At 45.1% G+C, this 21,913-nt stretch overlaps 1 protein-coding gene across 1 annotated transcript in view; it reads right to left on the reverse strand.

Annotated features, from left to right (window-relative positions):
- MET (MET proto-oncogene, receptor tyrosine kinase) overlaps positions 1 to 13,783 on the reverse strand; it is a 112,157-nt gene extending 98,374 nt beyond the window's left edge. Inside the window, exons 1-2 of the mRNA XM_015416013.1 lie at positions 13,709 to 13,783; positions 12,357 to 13,577 (exon numbers count right to left, since the gene is read on the reverse strand). Coding sequence (XP_015271499.1) covers positions 12,357 to 13,577; positions 13,709 to 13,783 — 1,296 coding nt within the window. The remainder of the gene's footprint in view (positions 1 to 12,356; positions 13,578 to 13,708) is intronic.
- Positions 13,784 to 21,913: the final 8,130 nt, after the last annotated feature.

Here is a 21,913-nt window from a genome sequence, read left to right on the forward strand (position 1 = left end):
AACAAAATTTAATTTTAATTTACCTTACTTAAAAAATTAAAGAGAGACAGAGGTTTTATTCTAAGCAATGTGCCAAACTTCCCCCACCCTTATTCCCAACCTAAGACAAACCTGGAGACAGAAACCATTCCTCTACTAGCTCTTCTGTTTGCAGGGGTGGGGGAGAGTTTCTGCCACACACACCCCCATTCTAGCTTGCTCCCCACAAGAAAAGAAGGCTGCAGTAAGAAGGGGAAGGCAGGGATGTAGCATTCCTCTAGCATAACTTCTACATGTGCTGTTTAGGACCCTAGCTACAAAAGCTACAAAACCAAATTGTTTATTTGAGATGCCTCACCAGACACAAAACTTGTGTTTAGAAAAGGCCATTGCTGTTTCTGGAAAGCATCGGTCATGATTTTAATATTTATTTATTTCCCACTTTTGTCCCTGATCAGAACTGGGAGTGGCTTTCACATCATTCTCCCTTTCTCCACCTCATCCTCACGACAACCCTGTAAGGCAGTTTAGGCTGAGGGATTGTGATGGGCTCAGGGTCACCTTGTGAGCTTCCATGGCAGAGTGGAAATCTAAACCTGGTCAAATCCCAAGTGGGAGCACATCCAGCCTGGGCTGAAAGCGCTGCACTAGCTGCCAATAGCATACCGGATCCATTTCAAAGTGCTGGTACTTACCTTTAAAGCCCTATATGGCCAGGGTCTGACCTACCCGAGAGACCGCCTTTCCCCACACATACCCCAAGAGCACTTCGGTCGGGGACACATCGCCTGGTTATTCCAGGCCCCAGGGAGGTAAGGCTTGCTACGACCAGGGCCAGATCCTTTTCAGTGGTGGCTCCTACCTGGTGAAATGAGCTCCTGGAGGAGATCAGGGCCCTGCGGGACCTAATGCAGTTCCGCAGGGCCTGCAAGATGGAGCTCTTCCGCCAGGCTTTCATGTAGGGGCCGCCACTACCACCACCACCATCGGTGTGGGTAACAATGAGGCTAGGGGGATGGCCCTTGGAAGATCTGCCATAACATTGTGTGGCACTGGTACCACTGGACTGGCTATGTACCAACTACAGGACAATACTACCTCCAATGGAAGACCGATATCATCTTGTAATTTATTCAGAGACCATCTTGGTTCTACTGAGCACTTTATTTTTGTTGATATTAATGTTTTTATTGTTTTATGTTGTTTTTATTCGTGGGCAGTCGTGCTCTCTTGTAAGCTGCCCTGAGCCTGCTTGCGGGGAGGGTGGGGTATAAATACAAGAATAAATTAAAATAAATAAATAAAAATAAATCAGATCTTGCTTGGTCTGACACTCTAACATGCTACGCCATGCCAGCCATCTAATGCAAACCTGAATATCAAAAGTCTGACCCTAAACTCATAGAAATTAATCACTCAGACCAAACATATCTGTAGTAAAATAAGGCACAAATTTCACTTCAAAGGTTTCCAGGAACACTTAATATTTATCAAGTCTAATTATTGATGTTAGAAAATAGAAACATGTGCACATTGTGTAAGATTTTTAAAAAGGCAAATGTTGATGAAGTTAGTGAATACAGATTAAACGCAATGCACTTTTCAAAATCATTCATACTATTATTTTCTTTTGGTATTGATTACCACTGCATCAATTCTTGTAATCTGGTTAGTACATTAGCACTAAGTAAATAGTATTGATTCAGATACAGACATAATGGGCCCATGCAACTGTTGTATTTTGTTCAGTACCATTGTAATAAGTTTTAAGGCAAGTACAGAAATCACCAAGACCAGATGCCTGCTATCACAGAAAAGAAGATGAAAGATTGATAACAAATATTTCACTACTCATTGGTCAAGGTCAAAAAAAGTTTCTTCTCCATAAACTTTTATGGAAAGATTTCATTTGTGGTTGAAATAACAATACAGGAATTGTGGTGATGTTGCCTAGACTACCAACAAACATGGTATATTCACAGAACTCTTCCAATAAGGCAAAATGAATATACTGAGCACAAAATGGCAGGAAAAGCCCATTCGCTTCCATTTTACTTTCAGCGTGAGCTGTACCTATATACAAAAGACAGGTTTGGCGACTAACTATATTTCCTCATGGTGCACCCCAAGGCAAGTGACTCTTGCTAAATTCTGAAGTTACAGAAATTTAAAAGGGGGGAGGCAAAAAAGTGTGAAGAAAAAATTGGAGTTATGATGGAGGCAGAGCTACTTGAAAAGTAGGGTGTGATTCATACAAACCGTCATGGAGGAGGGCTACCAACTCTGGAAAGAAAGATGCCATCTAATAATAGGCCAATGGTAATAATAGTTCAGAGGGCTTTTGTGAAGATAAAATGGACGAGTGGGGGAAAAAATTGTAAACCACTTTGGGTCCTCATTGGGGAGAAAAGTGGGGTAAAAATAAAGTAAATACATTATTCCAATATTTGTTTTTTAAAAGTTTCTAAAGATAAGAGGACAGGAAAAAAGAAGAGAAAAAGAAGGCTCTATGGATGACATATGTAAAACAAAAATGAAAGAATACACCTGAGATAAAAGTCAAGGCCTGCACTTGCTACATAAACTGTGTTTATGTTCAGAGTTGTGACCAAAACAGGAGATACAGGCAGTTTGTCATGAACAAAACTAAGTATGCTTGTGAAGTATGTGAACCTGGTTAATTGCCAGGAGCATATGAATGCTTCCTTTTTCCTTTGTGCAGGAATTCCAAGAACTGTGATGTCTGAATAGCAGGCACCTTTGCTGAAGTCTGTCTCTGTTCCATTAGCTTGGATTCTTAACCTGGATGAAACCACTTCTAAGAGGCCAAGTTTCTGTGCTACAAAATGACCCTCAGTTAGTGGAGACATCCGCAATTGGATGTTCCAGCTATCTGGAGATACACTGAGGACTTCAGTTTTCAATATTTGCATAAGGCAAAAGGAATAGACCAAGGGAGAGAAGAAGCACTTGATCGTCATAATTAACTAAGTTTGAGACATCAGCATTGAGTAGTATTGTGGCTCAGGTTTTCCACTGCTAACAGAACTAGAAAACATACCCATTGGTTTACCTAAAAATCATGCTTCCAAATTCCTTAGTACTGTGGATTCAGTATTAAAGGAAAACACTGGGATGCAAAGGAGATGTAAAGTTACTCCAGCTTTACCTTCCTCTGCCTTGGAATCTCAGGTCCAAGCCTCATTGTTGGGACCTTTCTGAAAGGAAACAAAGCATGTTCTTTCTGTACAAGAAATAAGGCTGATTTCACACTAGAGCTGCCTCGATGTTGCGCCACCATTTGCCCTGATACTATTGGTCAATTTCACACCCGAAGCTGCGGGGCTGCATTTTGACTTGCGGCTTCGCCCGATTTCCCCCGCAGTTTTGTGATCCTGTTTTTTGAGGATCACGAAACTGTGGAGGAAATCAGGCAAAGCCGCGGGTCAAATGCAGCCCCGCGGCTTTGGGTGTGAAATTGACCAATAGTATCGGGGCAAACAGCGGCGCAACATCGAGGCAGCTCTAGTGCGAAATCAGCCTTAGTGTGACACTTACATGCAGCATAGGCAATTATAACCCTGGTTTCTTGTGGCATTCCATTTAGGATAAGAAAAATTATTTTCAGGCTCTTACATGAATACATGTTGTGCAATTCTGTATAACACAAACAGCCTGGGATCACAGTGTAAATTAACAGAAATGAAACAATCACCGTGAATAATGGCTACTATAATTTTATTAAAAAGCACAGTGGCCATTATTCATAGCGATTGTTTAGTTTCTATTCTGTGTAATACCTCAAAAAGGTATGAATAAACAGGAAAATAAGATATATTTTCTCCTCTGACTCTTTGAAGAAATATTTAGTATTCCTGACAACATCCAATCCATTTCATTTAAGGTGCAAGTCTTTATAAAATAACACCACATCAACCACTTATGATTGGGAGATGTGATGTTTTTAATCTTGCCAAAAATTATAATAAAGACAGAGATCATCATTACAGAGCCTTGAAGGACTTATTTATCTATATTTTATTAAATATTACTGGACATGTCCTGGCAACAACAGATCAATAAAAGTCTTTGTGGTTTCCTGATGGAAGACTACAATTATTTTCTCCCATCACAATGTAAGCATAATTCAATTTTGTTCATCTATCATCTTTGCAAAGAGAAGTCACTGTGTGTTTATTTTACTGACTCTCTTGATTTCATTTCAGGAGGACTCTTGCCTTAATTTCACAGTCTTTCTACATCTTCCTCTATTTGCATCTTCATTTGACAACAGTAGTAACCAGTTTATCATGCCATGACAAGAGTGATAAAGAGAGGCAACAGTTTGTAAAATCAAAATTCTTCTTGTGTGTTGTCTTGATACAGGAACATTAAAGAATTCTAGCTATTTTGCCACCCCTCACTTGAAGAAGAAGGAAAAAAGAGCAGCCCTAAACCAGAAACTCTCATGAATTCAACCATTTTTATTACGGGTTGCCTAGCGTTGATAAACTACAAAAGCTGGCTACTTTGACTTGAATTATCCATGCTGAAAATGACTAAGCTTGAATCTGTGCCCAGATCACTGCATTCAAATTTCCCCCACTGTGAGTGTGGCAAACAAAATGCCAGAGAAATGATTCAGAAGCTTCCAGGATGGTTAACAAATAATCTTTTAGTTTCAATTAAACTACTTCAGTGCTGTTTCCTCCATTTCTATGATACTGTTTACTTTTCTCACTGAAAATATATATATTAAATTACCATAGGTAAGAGCCACAACTTCTACTTCCACTCAAAGTCCCCAAGGAAAATGGAAATGGGATGGTGCAGGAGAAATTGTTGGTGGATTCTGCTTATTGTTATATGTACTGCAAGAATGGGGACTTTAAAAGGAAGAGGAACTATTTTACTCACTGGTTTTGTAGCATCTTTCCAGCAGAGCTTTTCTGCATTTAAAGTAGCAGAAGAAAACCTTCCTAACTTGTTCTCATTTTAACCCATCTATAATTTATATTAGATCAAAGCACGAAAAATTAAAAAATATTTGCAGCACTGGATTATCTTTTGGCATAATCATGGAAAAGAAATTAAGCTTGGAAACTTTGTTAACCTAAGATTAGATCTGGATCTGACTAACAGTCTGTTTAGTCCATGTGTTTTCATGAGCCAGGAGTGGTGTGCAAAAAAAATAATATTCGGCCCAATTCGGTTTGGTTGAATCGGGCCAAATCTATTTCAGCCCCCCAAAAGACCCCTGAATGTGACTTTTGTCAATGAAAACAGTTTCGGGAGCCACCCAGCCAGCCGAATCACTTTTGGCCCTTGAAGGGAAGGCAAGCCACGAGAAGGGAAAGTGGTTTAAACCACCTCCCCTCCAAGAGCCGGCTTGCTCGGGATCTCCGTAGTCGCAGGGAACAGGGGAAGCCAAGGGAAGGGAAGGCGGTTTAAACTGCCTCTCCTCCAGGGGCCAGCTTGCTCGGGCTCCCCGCAGCCGTGTGGAACTGGAGCAAGCCAAGGGAAAGGAAGGCGGTTTAAACCATCTCCCCTCCCATCCAGGAGCTGGCTTGCTTAGGCTCCCCGCAGCCGCGGGGAACTGAAGCAAGCCAAGGGAAGGCAGTTTAAACCACCTCCCCTCCGGGAGCCCGCTTGCTCGGGCTCCCCACAGCTGCGGAGAACCGGAGCAAGCCAAGGGAAGGAAAGGTGGTTTAAACCAGTTTAAACTGCCTCTCCTCCCCTCCAGGAGCCAGCTTGCTTGGGCTCCCCACAGCCACAGGGAACCCAAGCAAACCAAGGGAAAGGAAGGCAGTTTAAAACGCCTCCCCTCCCCTCCAGGAGCCAGCTTGCTCAGGCTCCCTGCAGCTGTGGGGAACAGGAGCAAACCAAGGGAAGGTGGTTTAAACCACCTCCCCTCCAAGAGCCAGCTTGCCTGGGCTCCCCGCAGCCACAGGGAACCCAAGCAAACCAAGGGAAAGGAAGGCAGTTTAAAACGCCTCCCCTCCCCTCCAGGAGCCAGCTTGCTTGGGCTCCCCGCAGCCGTGGGGAACTGAAGCAAGCCAAGGGAAGGGAAGGTGGTTTAAACCGCCTCCCCCCCTCCAGGAGCCAGCCTGCTCAGGCTCCCTGCAGCCGCAAAGGCCAGGGAGGGGTGCAGGGAGGCATTTAAAAGCCTCCCTGTGCATTCCCCCGGTCGCCCACTTCGGCTGAGGTGGGTGATCCAGGAAATGCCCGGGACGGTGCGGGGAGGCATTTAAATGCTTCCCCGTGCTTTCCCTGGGGCTGGGGGGCGATTTTTGGGTGAGCTGCCAAAACGCCACTGAAATTCGGTGGCAGACTGAATCAGATTAGAGAATCTTATTTGGCCCGCAGCTCCCTGAACTGAATGCACAAACCTAGCCAGGACTCTCAGGTGGGTCACAAAGCCTCACCTGCTTGGTTGGAAGACTATACAGAGTGGCCATATTAGGGGGGGGGGCTTTTTGAAAGGACCTGCTCCTACCACATGTTTGTAGAGGTCTTGCCTGCCTCTGTATACACGTTGGGATAAGAAGCAGTACAGTGAAGTGAAACCACTCAGTGATTGAGAGGATTCTCCCATTGCTCTGATTCTTGGCTTGTTCCTTATTATGGTAAACCTCCCAATGTTTGGTATGTGTTTCCTGTCCCCAGTTTTCTTGGTCTGTTGTCCACACTCATGGCTTTAACACTGGCAAATTCATAACTCTTGTCACATTTATTTATTTATTTATTGTATTTGTGTCCCTCCCATCCCAAAAGCGGGCTCAGTGTGGATCACATAATCTTTTAACAATACAGTAAAGTTTAAAAGCACAATATAAACATTTAAAATCAACAGTTATAGCTACTGGTGAAAGTTCCAATCCGTTAATACAGATGAATGTGGCTGGTTGCTGATAAGATGGATGGCCAGCAGGTAGGAGACAGCAACCTAGGGGAGGCCATATGTTGACACCCACTGCCTCAACCATATACCTGGTGGAACAGCTCCGTCTTGCAGGCCCCGCAGAACTAAGATCCTGCAGGGCCCTGATACATGATCCTGATGTCACTTGATTTCCAGTCATACGTTTGCAGGCTCAGTGGGCCCCATTCTGACACCCAAAGGTTAAAGACAGGTCCTGGATCTAGAAAAGTTGAAGGTCACTGATCTAGTCCAGTATCCTGCTCCCCACAGTGCCTACCAGATGTCCTAGATGGTCCATAAGTAAGGAAATGGAAGCCAAAATCTCTTGTTGTTGACCCCTGCAATTGGTATTTCAGAGGTCTACACAACTTCTTTTGGCCATCCTGGGGCATATGGGGTGCAGTAGGAAGAGGAGGCAGATCTGAGTGGATAAAACCCACCACGCCTAATTCACGTAAGATATCCTTATGCAACTCAAGCCTTCTTTGTATGTTAACATAAAGTAGCCATTAGTGGTGGTGGAAAGTACTATCAAGTCACAGCCGACACATGGCAACCCGTAGGATTTTCAAGGCAAGAGACATTCAGAGGGGGGTTTGTCATTGCCTGCCTCTACGCTGCGACCCTGGGCTTCCTTGTTGGTCTCCCATCCAAATACTAACCAGGATCGACTCTGCTTCACTTCCAAGATCTGATGAAATCAAGCAAGCCTGGCTCATCCAGGTCAGGGCAGCCATTAGTATCAAGCCCTATTTACTCCAGACCCTGCGTTGTGCCATCCTAAGCAGAGTTACACCCTTCTAAGTCCATTGAATGTAACTATTAACAGCTCAGCACTGAACGATGCTAAGGGTTCAGAACAAATTACCCAAGGTGTCCTAAATTTTCTGATGTGCTTTCCAACAAAAAGAATGTACAAACCTTACAATCTCTGTGACAAAAATAATAATATATTTGTTTAAACAAACAACCGCAAAGCAGTACAGGGAGCATATATTCCTTTCCCTTCCTATGCAAATAAGCCCCCCCCCAACTCATGCTCTTATGACATCTCTTGAAATTATGCCATTTATAGCTTTCCTGATATATTTGTCACTAACATGCAAAATTCTGGCAAACTCTAAAATGTCTCCTCTAGCAAGAAAGTTTTTCTCAGTAAGTGGAAACTGACTTGTGCTTCTGTCATTTTTTTTAACTAATGAAGTGCATTGGGAAGAAGACAGTAAATAGATCTGGATGGATAAAATAACTGCTAGAAAGGATTTTTTAAAAAACAAAATAAAACAAAGAGAAAAATGCAAACACTATTTCACAATTATGGAAGAAACAATTCTGAAGACAAAACATTTGCTGTTTCCAGAATGAAAAATGAGCAAAGGAAATTAAACTTTGAAGGGGGGAAAAAAGAGTTTGGAGACAAGCACTAGAGGAAGACAAACCGAGGCACTATATAATATCTACCAGACTACAAAGAATATCCTGGAAAATGAAAATAACAAATTGCATTTTTTAAAAAACCTTAAGGGCCACTGGGAGCAATCCACAAACTAACGATTTGAGAGCTTCAGTTTAACAAGTTTAAAGCAATAGGAATAACCTGGGCTTAAATTCAAGTACTGTCAGTTTACCTAATGTAGATTGTTAACCTAACAGTGTGAACAATAAAATTACTTTGCAAATGTCTCTTCCTGGCAGTTTGGTTTGCCATCCCCCAGTAGGGCGGGGGTCCCCCTGGTTTGCATACTCTTCCCCCATTTTTTAAATCATTGGCAGCAGGAGACAAAATGGTGTCCATCAGGTGACACTCCCTCCTAGTCTTTATGGTAGCCATGGAGAGGAGGCTAGAGCATCATTGTTACTGGAGGACTCTGCTGCGTTCTTCCCCCTGCATTTTCCCTGTGCACAGCTTTATTGGGCTCTGAGACTGTGGTCAGCAGGCCGCCTGCTATAAAGATGGTCCCCAGCTCACAGCAGCCCTCCTGCCCTCATTCAAGGCAGGATGAGCTGGGGGCTGTTGCAGCTGCAACTGCTGTGTCTTGCTGCTGCTGCTAGGCTGCCCGCACACAGACTGGTCTGACTTGGACTGAGTTGTTGGACAGGGTTGCTGCTGCTGCATGGCCCCTCACCTCCAAGCTGATTCAGTCCCATGCACACAGGAAGCCGACTTGAGGTCAGTTTGACTAAAAATGTTTAAGATCTAGCTGCTTGGATAAGAAGCCTAAAAAGGAGGAGGGGACCCTTGTGTATTAAGCATGTAGTCCTTTCCCCTTCCCTCTGCTTCAGATTCATTGCTGGCTTGGGCAGATAAGCGTTAACAAGGAAGCTATTGGCATGAGGGGGGGATTGTCCCTGGGTTTCTATCAGCCTGTACCTCTGCTTGGATGTCTTGCACTTCAGCTTTGTTTGATGATTTAAGCGTAATGGTCACTATAGTTCTCTCTTTAAAGAATACAAATTAATGATGCATGTGAATGAAGTACAATTGCATTAACAATCTTAGGTATTTATTTTGCGGAAATGTTAACCAGTATAAAGTGATACATTCATAGCTATTAGGGAGAGGTTGCGAAACCACAAGACATAAGAAAATCTTTGTTCGTGTTCAAATAGAAGGTGCATGGCTGTGACTTATCTGTCTGGGTCAATCTTTGGAGGTGTTTTCTGTGGTAAAACGTCTAAGAGGAGGTAGTTGCTGGTATGATGCTTAGTACCCTGAAGGTGACATTACAGGAAGGAGCAGGGTTTTGGTACAGTGTGCTATAAGTTACATCATTGGAAGGATGTGGAGCTTGGGAAGTGACATCGCTTCACCTTTGACCTGGAAGTGACATCACAGGACATGACATCACAAACTGATGTCACATCCTTGCTAGGTACCACCAGGGCCGGCCCGAGGTTGGCCTGCGCTCTAGGTGACCGCAGAAGCCAACCTCCCGGTGGGGCCTGGAGATGCGGGCGGTGTGTGTGGGGGGGTCTGGGTGTCCCCGGCCCTCCTCCCCCCGCCGCCGCGCAGGAGATGCCGAGGAAGAAGGCGGCAGCGGTGGGGGGGGCGAGGAAAAGGAAAGTGCCGCGCCAAAGAAGGGCCACTCCTGCCTCCCGCCACGGCCAGCCTTACTCCCCCAGCTGCTGCTGCGCGGGGCTCCTGATGCGCCAGGACTGGCGGCTGCCCCTTCGCCTCGGTGGGGCCTGGAGACGCGGGCGGTGTGTATGGGGGGATCTGGGCATCCCCGGCCCTCCCCCCCCGCCGCTGCCACCACCGAGCAGGAGAGGCCACGGAAGAAGAAGAAGAAGGCGGTGGCGGGGGGGCGGAGAAAAGGAAAGCGCTGTGCCAGAGAAGGGTCACTCTTGCCTCCCGCCCTGGCCGGCCTTCCTCCACCGGCTGCTGCTGCGCGGGGCTCCTGAGGCACCAAGACTGGTGGCTGCCCCTTTGCCTCGGTGTCTGCCTGAGCGCGTGTGTGCTCACTCCCCGGAGGGAGGCTGGAGACGCAGCCAATCAGGGAGCCCATGTGGAGACCCCTGGGGGGGCGGCAGAGAGAGGAGGGTGGCGGAGGGACAATGCGGGAAAGGAGGAGCCCTGCCCAGAGAAAAGGCCCCTCCCGCCCCCCCTCAAGTTGGGCAGGAGAGGCCGAGAAGGGCGGCGGCGGCAGCAGCGGTGGCGGCGGGGAGGAGGAAAGCGCCGCACCCTGCCTGGAGAAAAGGCCCCTTCCACCACCACCCCAGCCAGGCAGAAGGGCGGCGGGGGCAAGGGGAGGGAAGTGCTGCGCCCTGCCCACACTGGCGCTGGTCGCGTCATCCTCCTGCAGCCGGGCTGCAGAGCTCCTCCCAGCCCCGCTCCTCCCAGCTGCTGGCCAGGCACGTTGGCGCCCCTGCCTCTCCTCCCACGCCCTGACGGCCAGCTCACGCTCTAGGCGAAGGCCTAGTTCGCCTAGTGAGCGAGCCGGCCCTGGTTACCACCCCCAAAATCTCCTGGCTCCACCTCCAAAGTCCCCCGAATTTTCCCAAGTTGGACCTGGCAACCCTACTGGCAGTGATGAGTTCTGGACACAACTTTCTAAACAGGCCTTTTGTTTGGCTTGTCTTCCTAGCATTTCCTGTTTCTTTACTGCTCAGAACAAAAACGGCAGAAGATAAATATCCTACTGATCTCCTACCTGCCAGCTGCTCCAAAGGGCCAGAAAGATCTTTATAACAGAGTTTCATGCAGCAGGGAACTACAGATGAAGGGAGTCAGTAGAAACTAGAAAATTCCAGTTCAATGTGCTTTCTAATTTGGTTAATCGTCTCCTTGATGATTATTGTAACCTACAACTTAGAGATAAGTTTGAGAAAGACACTACATTTCCTTTTATTTATGTAATATAGTAAATGACAAAGGGAGCTCTGACTCTCTCGAAAACGTATACCCCAAAAATCTTGGTGCTATTGTCCTTGAATCTAAAAGTAATACCTGAATATTTTAATGAATTTTTGTATTGCCTTTAAAATGGTTATCCTTTTCCTGTAGTGATTTTGCAATACCCATGCTGATTAATGATCTATCAGGGCTATTACCAATGCTGGTTATACCTACTAGCCAGGGAAGGGACTGAGAGCAGCATCCTATATAAGTGGTGTGACCCAAGCTGAAAAGAGGCACTTTTGGGTCTGGCTAGTGAAAGAGAAAGTGACTGGATTTTTGGAACTGTTGCTCACAAGCAGCAGCCTCAGGAGGTACGCAGCTTCACATCTACTTTTGATGGAATGCATGATTAAACTTCATCACCCTTCTCTCCTCAACACAGGTGTTTCACGGTGCTCTCGTTTCTTTCTAAAAGCAAGGAGCCAGTCCTGGCTCGCCTCCATCGCAGCAGGATGTGCTTCAGAAAAATCCCAGAATCATTACCTTTGGGTCTGCAGTGGGGTGACTGTTTGGAAATAGCTGATTCCATCACAAAAGAGGGTTTGCCTTGGGACCTCCTATGCTGTTGCAAGTGCAGTCATTTTGTAAATGGTCTCTCCTCTCACACCACCCATTTTGTTGTGGCATCCACGACTCTTTCTTAAAATTCCAAAAGTACCAAAGATTCAACAAGCTTGGGAACCTCTGTATTAGGCACATGAGTGTCATTATGGACTTGCTGTGATGGAAGCGTCATTTCTAATACATGCTTTACCCCTTATACCCTTTTTAGTGACTTCAATTTACAGGAAAAGCTTCTGACCAAGATGAATCATCACTGGCTATAACCAGCATGAATTGTTTTTTATTTAGATGGACGACTTTTAAAAAAATTGATAACAATTGGCTCTGGAATTAGGCCAAAAACAGTTGCCCTGAAAATACTTATTACTCACAATTGAAATCAATGGGTCTATTAAATAATGGAATTTCCAATACAAATGAGACTGGGGATGGGTAGGGTAACTAGACAAGACGAGCAGCTTATTAGCACATGATAACACCATGCACACTTACCCTGTTCAAGCAGTACTTGCTGTCCTTTCTATAGAGATGCTGGAGACATTTCATGTTTTGTCTGTCTACAATCTTGCTGAAGAATTCATTGATGGTTTTAATAGAGACTAAGCAGACAGCAGATTTATGAGATGGTTCTGAAGAGTCCGGTTTACTTTGGGCAAAAGCACCATACAAAATATCATCTTTCATATCAAGGTTCATTTCCTGGGCTAAGGCTGCTCCTGGCTTACCAATATATGCAGCCTGCAAAATATTAAATACTTCATTTGATTGCTTGGTTGACCTCTTCCTACGTTTTTCAGTGTACATACACTCAAGTGGCATTTCCATATATGAACGCAACTCAGAATCTAAAGAGCAGAACCGTATGATCCTTGTGTGAAAAGCCTGGGAATGAAGAGATTCTTTCTGGACAGTGAGAAAGTATACAAAGTGGTCCTTCTCGAATGCATGAATATACTTAATGGGGTAGGAATCCCTGAATTGTGGAAGGATATCAATATACGAGTCAGCTGTGAGAAACTCAAATCCATCTAGGCTTTCTTTTAATCTTCGAACTGATATCGAGTGCAGTAAATGGTCTGGCTGAGATGAATTCACGACTGTATTTCCAACATAGAAGTTCACAAACCTGTCCTTTTCCGTTATCAGAACTTTAGTTCCTGAAGGGCTTACCACACAATCAGGACATTGGCCTGACTCATCATACACGTGCTTTGAGTACATACACTCCACATCCTCCCCAATGTCAGCAGGGTTATTAGCATGAATGACATGGCGCAGGCAAGTTCCTTTTGCCACACTACCACAGCTGATGAGCTGATCTTCATAGTAAGTTTCTAAAAGCAAAGCCATGTTGCGGTTATCATTCCAAGAGCTACTGGAATGGTTTGCTCTATGTTTACAGTCTTCACAGGGGGCACAGCCAGGATTCTCCAGCACAGGTCCAGTCTTGTACACAAAGACATTGTGAAGGCTTTCATTTAGGACGTAGATTTTGTTAATTGCTCCAACATAGATATGGCGCTGGTGCAAAACTATATTTTGTACTTGAGTTTCTGCAGTGAAGCTAGGAAGCTGATAGTTGACATTCAGATTCATCTCTGGTCTTGAACCTGCTTCTTTACATTTGCCATGACTCCATGGTACCAAGGTCAACAGAAATACAATAATCCCAGAGGTGGAAGTTACAGAAGGCTTCATTACTGCAGATGTATCCTGTCAAAACATATATTTTGAGAAATGTTAATAATTCACATAGGGAATAATCAGTCAGCTACAGAAAATAAAACAGCCATAAAATTGTTTAACACCTCTCTACGAGGGCAAGCACAGCCGTGGACACAAACCGTGTACCACGTTAAGGTAAGGTAAGACCTGAGTGGTGAAAGCAGCAACAAGAGGACACTCTTCTGGTTGTTCATGATTACATCTTGTTACAGAGGGCTGAGACTGAAACACTAAGGCGCTATGGGGTAAGAAAACCATTATAGCCCCTTATAAGCATGGAGCTCTCAAGGGAGGAAATACCAGTGTGCTTTTCAACTTGTAGTCAACTAACCTTGGACAACCCTGTTTGGTGATTCTGAAAGTCAGCCCTGATTTTTTTTAAACACCTCCATTAAACCCTTAGAATAGAGGAAAGACTTGTCAGTAAAAGGAATCTAATTCAGCTCTTTCAATGTTACAACAAAACCCACTGTATGAATTGGCATTTAAAATGTAGATGTCAACAGACATTTTACACAGACTCTACTATAACATAATATGAAAGTACTTCAGTTTCAATGGATTTGCAATGAATCTACTGTGCATAAAAGATAGAGCAGCCTCCTTTGAAATAGGCTGATACACACTGGAAGTAGTAGGAGGTTGTACTAGCATGTCTATGCAACTTAATACTTAATCCAAGTGTGACGTTATTCTCCCCTCATATAAACGTAATACTGTCAGTCACTATTATTGTAAGAAAAGAGGGTGGCTTGACAAAGGGGAAAATATTTTGCTGTCAACTTTGTGGAAATATTTTATCTTTTCTAGTAGTATGACATTCCCAGTGCCCTAAGGAATGTCATTATTCCAGTATCTGAATAATGTCTTTTCCATGTATTTTGCTTACTGGCTTATGCTGAGAAAACTTTCTTTAAAAAAATCCCCTCAGACCAATAAGTCATGCTGAAAGGTCTTCAGGAAAGAAAGTGTCATTCAGACAAAAGGCGGTTTAAACTGCCTTCATATTTGATGTGGTTTTTCAAAATCAAAGACTCATGACAAGTGATATTTAAAACTGTGACATTTACCAGTGGATGAATTGTGGTTGAAGAAGTGGGTTTTATACCAGCTTTCAACATTACACTAGAAGTCACACCAAACATTGTTCTATTGATACTTAGGCAGTAGTTGCTAAACTAAATTTAGCTTCCTTAGAGGAAAACAATTAAACAGTCTAAATGCAGCAATGACCATATGGTGTTTACAAGATTTTGTAGAAAATATTATTTTGGCTATAGATGAATGGTATTGTTCTGCTCACAACAGTAAGATCATAAGCATCTTTGATTTTTAAAAAACTGAAATAAGGCCTTGACAAAGTTAAGAATAATCTCACATGAGTATTTATATTACAGTTTTTGTTTGCCTGATGAATTGATATGGATCCATACAAGAGAAAGATACATCTATTTAGGCAAGTGAAAGACTGATCCATTTAGGCAAGGGAGAGTCTCCCGTTTCTGCTTATTCCCCCTCTCTCTCAGATGTAGCCCTCTGTGGCATATGCAGGGGTCATTTCATAGAAAAAGAGGTGCAGGAGCTCATTAGCATAACTCATTAGCATAACTTAGTTCCATGTGCCACGCCCCCTGACATCACCGGAAGTGTGTCAGAAGGCAACACCCACCGCTCAGGCTCCACTGGACTGTTTTGGATTGCTAGCTACTGGGGGGAGGGAACATGCAGATCTGTCCTCACAGAGGAGGGAGAGCTTGTACCTGAACAAAACTTGGTCTTAAAGGTGCCACTGGACTGTTTTGGATCAGCGGACCGGTGGGGGGGGCGCTCTGCAGCTTACCTGGCTGCTTCTTGCTCTGACTGAGGGCTGCAGGGAGCAAGGGGTGGGACTTATTGCATGTGCCTGCCCCCTGGGCTCTTTACTGCTGGAGCTCTGCTCCTGTGCACTCCTGCAGGAAATGACCCCTGGACATATGGGAAACTGTTCTCGAGTAGCAGTTCTCAACTTTCTTTTTCTTACATCTCACCAATCCCTCTATAAAACAACCTGGGTCCCACCATGATAGAAACAAAAACCCTTACTACACAGCTACACAAAGGTAGGCAATGGCAAATGGCCTCTGTACATCTCTTGCCTTGAAAACCCTATGGCAGTGGTGTCAAACTCATTTATTACGAGGGCCGGATCTGACATAAACGTAACTTTGTCGGGCCAGGCCATGTGTGCCATAAAATGTGATGCATATTACTGGAGATAGAAACCGTATAAAGGACAGCAGCTCGTAAGCTCTGAGTTGGTGTATCCTCACTGCAAGGCCCCATGGGTTGGGAGGAAGGTGTAAAGGAAAACCCACACAGGCAGACTGGGGAGGCAGCACTGCAGCACTGGGCAAATGCTCTCACATTGCTGCGGATGACGTTGTTCTGCAATGCTGAAGCCACGATGGAGTGGCTCTGCCCCCTCCCCCAGCACTTCCTCTCTTGCATCAGTTGCTTGCGGGCCACATAAGAGCCCTGGACGGGCTGGATATGGCCCCCGGGCCTTATGTTTGATACCTCTGCCCTATCGGGTTGCCATAAATTGGCTAGAACTTGATGGCACTTTCCACCACCAAATGTTATTGGTATACAGTTAAATCACAAAGAAAAAAATAATTTCATTAGGAGTTAAAATTGTAATAATACAACTGAGCATAAATTTTACTGCTATAGTAACTGCATAATATATTATACTAACAAACATAATCAATAAAAAATCCCTGAGAGTTTAGTGTCTCTAGCATGCCCAAGGGGGCATTTTACTGCCTCATAAACTGAACCAGTTCATAAGGTGGCTAAAAGTTCATGATGGTTTGTGGTTTGCAAACAGGACACACCACAAACCAAACTGTATTTTTCCAGTTTGTGCCCATCCCTGGTCCTCAGTACTTTACTATTTCTTAAAAGAAGAAGAGTTGGTTTTTATACTCTGCTTTCCTCTACCCTAAGGAGTTTGAAATAATCCTTACCATTGCTTTCCCTTCATCTCCCCACAAGAGTCACGTTGTGAGGAGGGAGAGAGGCAGGGAGGACGGAAGGAAGGCAGGAAGGACAGATCAAAGTTTAAATGTCTTCGTATCCTATATGAAGTATCAGATTGGCCCATCAATATAAATCACTTTGATTAAGTCAAAATTAATATTAGAGCCATAGTGTAAATGAATATTAACAGATGAATCCATTCAGTGACATGAGAATCAACAAATATTATATTTTTTGTAACATCAACAGAAAAATCACCAGTCAGTTATGACAGCCAGGAAAATGGGACGCTGCCTGGAGCAACACTATGAAACATCCAGTATTAGGCTAGGTCCACACATGGTTGGAATGTGCACTACTGTAACTGGATTTTCCTGTCTGGACAAGCCAATCCAGCTGAAAATGTTTGCTAAAATGTAACAACAATATTCTATCCAATGAAAGGTATATCTCCACAAGGAAAGGCACTAGAAAGTAACTTTAAAAAAAATGAACCTGACACGTTATTATACTGGTCTGGTATAAAATTGCTGGTTAAAACAAAAACCTGGGCAAGCCCTGGTGGTGTTAGGGTGGGGTTGATCACTGCTCGAAGACCAATAGGGAAAGTGAGGGGAAACAGCCATATGGAAGTCCCATTGCTACTGTACTATACCAGTATAGCCACTGTAGCAATGGAGAAACCACACCAGCCTGTGTGGAAAACACCTAGACCTCTGTAAAATGACCTTCTTGATGTGCTTTTAGAAAACATCTAAAAGCTTTAGCTAGGGTATAACTTAACAGCTCAACAACATTTGACCTTTACATTCATCAAAGTATTCATGACAATTATTAACCTCAAATGTACAAATACTTTCTTTGAAATCACAGATGAAACACGTTTATGTTTTTGGAATCCAGCTGAATCAAAACTGCAATACTACAGCTCTCCATTTAGATACTTTCCAAGTTCAACATCAGACATCTGAAGAAAAAAAATACAAAGAGCACTAATAACGGCATCATGTTTTGTTTAAAAAAACCACACCCCACAGACAAGACCAAACCCTGCAACTGAATCCACACACCAGCAAATCTGTTTTTAGACAGCATGACCTCCATTCTCTGTCATAAAACAGCCATCTCCTATTGTAAACCACTATATGGGGGCTTGGCCAGCTACCACAAGGGTTGTCAGCAATTACATGCTATTAGAGGTGCAAAAGAAAGCACTGTGGTTGACTTGTTGTTGTTGGAAACATATGCAGGCTGACTAACTTTTATTACTGCAAGTGTGGTGCTAAGTTTTTCTTTTCACTTCTAAGCATAATTCCTGCTGACTGACCATCTAACACAATTAGAGCTATGTATTATGTAGAATGCCTCTGTTTTATGATCAGACTGTCTTGACTGCCACAATCTTTTTATAGAGCACTCCTATACAAAGTTACTCCTGTCTCAGCCCACTAAATTCAATAGGTTTAGACTATAATAGTGTAGGACAGCTTTGCTGAACTCAAACTCCAAACAAATTCAGCCATTTTTCTGAATTCATCTGGGCACTAGCTACTGAGCCATGCTCCTTCTGAGCACCACACATCTTATTCAACTACTGGATTCCTCTTCCTATTTAGAATTCCACAACTGGAACAGACCCAACACATTCTCTTGTCCACAATGTTCTAATGTTGAAAAGTACCATCAAGTTACAGCTCTTATGGCGACTCCATAGGGTTTTCAAGGCAAGATGTTATGTATGGAATGGAATGAGCTTGAGTCTGATGCAAGGTGTTGTAAACCAACCTATCAGAACCAGGGAAGTTCTGGAGGGAAACAAACTGATTGGTCTTTATGTACAGCATATGATTGGTTGTTATCTGACATGTGGGTGTGGCTTGCCAAGCATGGACTGTTTAAAAAGGAGCCTGTTGCTCTGTTGTTTTGTCTCAGTCTGTTTCTTCTGGCTTTGTTGAATAAAGCTGTTATCACTGTTCACCTGCTGCCTCGAGTCTCGCATTCAACAATTAGCAACGAGAATGGGATACTAGAGCGGGTAGGCAGCCCCGCTGAACCAACGCCAGAACGGCAGACGACCAAGAAGCCCCTGAGGAACCTAGGGCAGAAGAACGAGACCCGGCTGATCAAGCGGCTGCAGCACTTGTGCCAGTGCCTGCACCCAGAGCAGTGATGGCCGTCAACCCGCGGTTCAAAGCATTTGAACCAGACCTCAAGGACTGGGATTTCTACCTTGCCAGGTTCGAGTTCCACCTCCAGGCTAACCAGATCGAGGATGAGGACCGGCAGAAGGCGACGCTCCTCAGCTCCTGCGGAAGGGCTGTCTTTGACGTCGCTCGGTCCTTGGTTGCTCCAGCTGAAATCAAAACCGTATTCCTGGCCAACCTTAACTGAAATTGAAGGGGCATTTCGCACCACAACCTTCGCAGATCGCTAGCCAGCACACGTTCTACAAGCGGTCCCAGGCAGTGAACGAGGAGGTTGCTGAATACGTGTCAGCCTTGTGGAAGGCTGCACACCTGTGCAATTTCACCGACCTCGAGAAAGCACTCCCCGACCGACTCATCTGTGGCATGAAGGATGAGAAGCTGCAGCAACGATTGTTCGCACGGACGGCTCTCACCTATGCCGTGGCCTACTCGGATGCTGTCGCCACTGAGGCCACTGAGAAAGCAACCCAAGAAGTGCGTCAAAACCTAACTCCAATCCAACAGGGGGCCAACAAATCCGTGCACCACAAGTCAACGAGCAAGTCCGATGGTGAGTGTGATCACATCAACCATTCTCGTACTCTGAGGCCCAAGTGAACCCAAGTGAAAACTGCGCTGAGGTGAACCTGTGCCGGATGCGGTGGAGATCACGAGCAGGATCGATGCTGGGCGAAGGACATCGTTTGCCGATCCTGTGACAAGCGAGGCCATTTGGCCAGAGTCTGCAGGGCCAAGAGGAAGAAGACACCACCGTCGTCTCCTCGTGCATTTCCCCGGGTTGGAGGCGAGGACAACACAAGGTCTACAGATTGCCATCTGACCAACTGCTGTTCCTGCCCCTTGACCATCCTGAAGACCGGGTCACCGTCAAAGAAGATCCACGTCACCGTCATGCTGAATGGCATACCGTGCAAGATGGAGGTCGACTCAGGATCATCTGTAACCGTCATTTCGTCGGAATCCTAGCAACGTTTGTTCCCGCGAGGGAGGCGTCGGTGGTTGAGGCCGAGCACCATCCACCTCTCCGATTTTCAGGGAAGGCGCATTCCTGTGGCTGGCGAAGCCACGTTTGAGGTACAATTCAAAGGGTTCAGGGAGTCCCTGAGCCTTCTTGTTGCCGAGGGGATTGGACTGGTTTGAGGCCGCCCAGTCTTTTGGGATTGGACTGGTTTGAGGCCCTCAGAATTGCTATAAGTGGAATTAACCAGGTCAATGCAAATAAATTCTCTGTATGTTGAATTTGCTAATGTGTTTGATGGTAACCTGGGACTGTATAGGGGACTGCCAGTAACCTTTGACCTGGATCCCTCAGTAGCGCCTATAAGGCTGAAGTATCGTAAGGTTCAAATTTCCCTGAAGCCGCGTATAGAGTCTGAGCTGGACAAACTTGTGGCTCAAGATGTGCTAGAACCGGTATCACATGCAAAATGGGAAACCCTTATTGTGACAACAGTAAAACCAGACGGGTCTATCCGAATATGTGCTGACTACAAATGCACAATTAACAAGGCTCTGCAGCAGCACTCTTACCCTGTCCCACTGATTAGTCATGTACTGGCATCGTTAGGGGAAGGTAAAGTCTTTGCTAAATTAGACCTAGCTCAGGCTTACCAACAGCTTCCCATAGACCCATAGGATGCCTTGGTGCAAACCATCGTCACGCACAGGGGTCCATTCAAAGTAAATAGATTACGATTTGGTGTGAACGTGGCCCCAGATATTTTCCAGGGACTCATGGAAGGGTTGTTAAGGGATTTGCCAGGGGTGGTACCCTACTTCAACGACGTCTTGATTGCCAGCAGATCCGAGGACGAACTGGCAGAACGTCTCAGGTCCGTGTTAAGCCACTTCCAAGCGGCAGGATTAAAAGTGAAAAGGTCAAAATGTCACTTAGGAGTGTCTAGCGTGGAATTCTTGGGGTTCCAAATAGGCACAAATGGTGTTCACCCTACTACAGGAAAGGTACGGGCAATTCAAAATGCCTCGAGGCCTGAATCCAAGAAGGAACTGCAATCCTTCTTGGGAATTTTGAATTTTTATCATGCATTCCTACCGCATAAAGTATCCATTACAGAGCTGTTACATAGGCTCCTCGACAAATGATCGTGCATTCAAGGCCATTAAATCGCTGTTATCCTCTGACGCTATCCTAACTCATTACGATGAGGCGAAACAGCTGGTGTTGGCTATGGACGCTTCTCCGTATGGGGTGGGGGCTGTTTTAAGCCATGTGATGGCTGATGGAAGGGAAGCACCTATCACCTATTATTCAAGAACACTTATGCCTGCAGAAAGAAACTATGCACAGATAGACAAAGAGGGTTTGGCGCTTTTCTTTATGGGAGGCGTTTTGTGATGGCCACGGATCACAAGCCTCTCCTCGGAATTTTCGGACCTGATCAGCAAACACCCAACATACTGTCGGCCAGGATGTTGCGCTGGACGGTGTTCTTGTCAGCGTATGACTATGTTCTGGAGCATCGGCCTGGCAAGAACATGGGGCACACTGACATTCTCAGCCGCTGTCCCCTACCTGAACAGGACTCTGACCCTGCACCTGCGTTCAAGGTAATGGCCCTCGAGGAACTGGTTAAACTTCAGGTGAACACCTCGGACATTGCGACCGCCTCAGCCAAAGACTCCACAATTGCCAGAGTTCTCAACTGAGTGTGGAGGGGGTGGCCGGTGGGGCGCGTCGCTGACGAGTTTAAGCCATTTGCATCATGGCAATGCGAACTCTCCGTACATAGAGGTTGTTTATTGTGGGGAAACAGGGTAGTGGTTCCCCCCAAACTGAGAAACCAGGTTTTGGAAGCATTGCACAAATGCCACCCTGGCATAGTACGGATGAAGGGGCTGGCCCGAGGTTACTTTTGGTGGCCTAAAATAGATTCAGACATCGAGAGTTGGGTGCAGAGGTGGCACGAGTGCCAGCTGTCCCGGCCTGATCCCCCACATGTCCCGGTACAGCAATGGAAAAATGTCACCGGCCCTGGTCACGAGTCCACATCAACTTTGTGGGGCCATTTCAGGGACAGGTATTTTTAATCATTGTTGATGCGTACTCGAAATGGTTAGAGGTGGTTCCAACTTCAA

The sequence above is a fragment of the Gekko japonicus genome, unplaced genomic scaffold (assembly GCF_001447785.1).
Source record: "Gekko japonicus isolate JY-2015 unplaced genomic scaffold, Gekko_japonicus_V1.1 scaffold159, whole genome shotgun sequence".
In the NCBI taxonomy this organism is placed as follows: Eukaryota; Metazoa; Chordata; class Lepidosauria; order Squamata; family Gekkonidae; genus Gekko; species Gekko japonicus.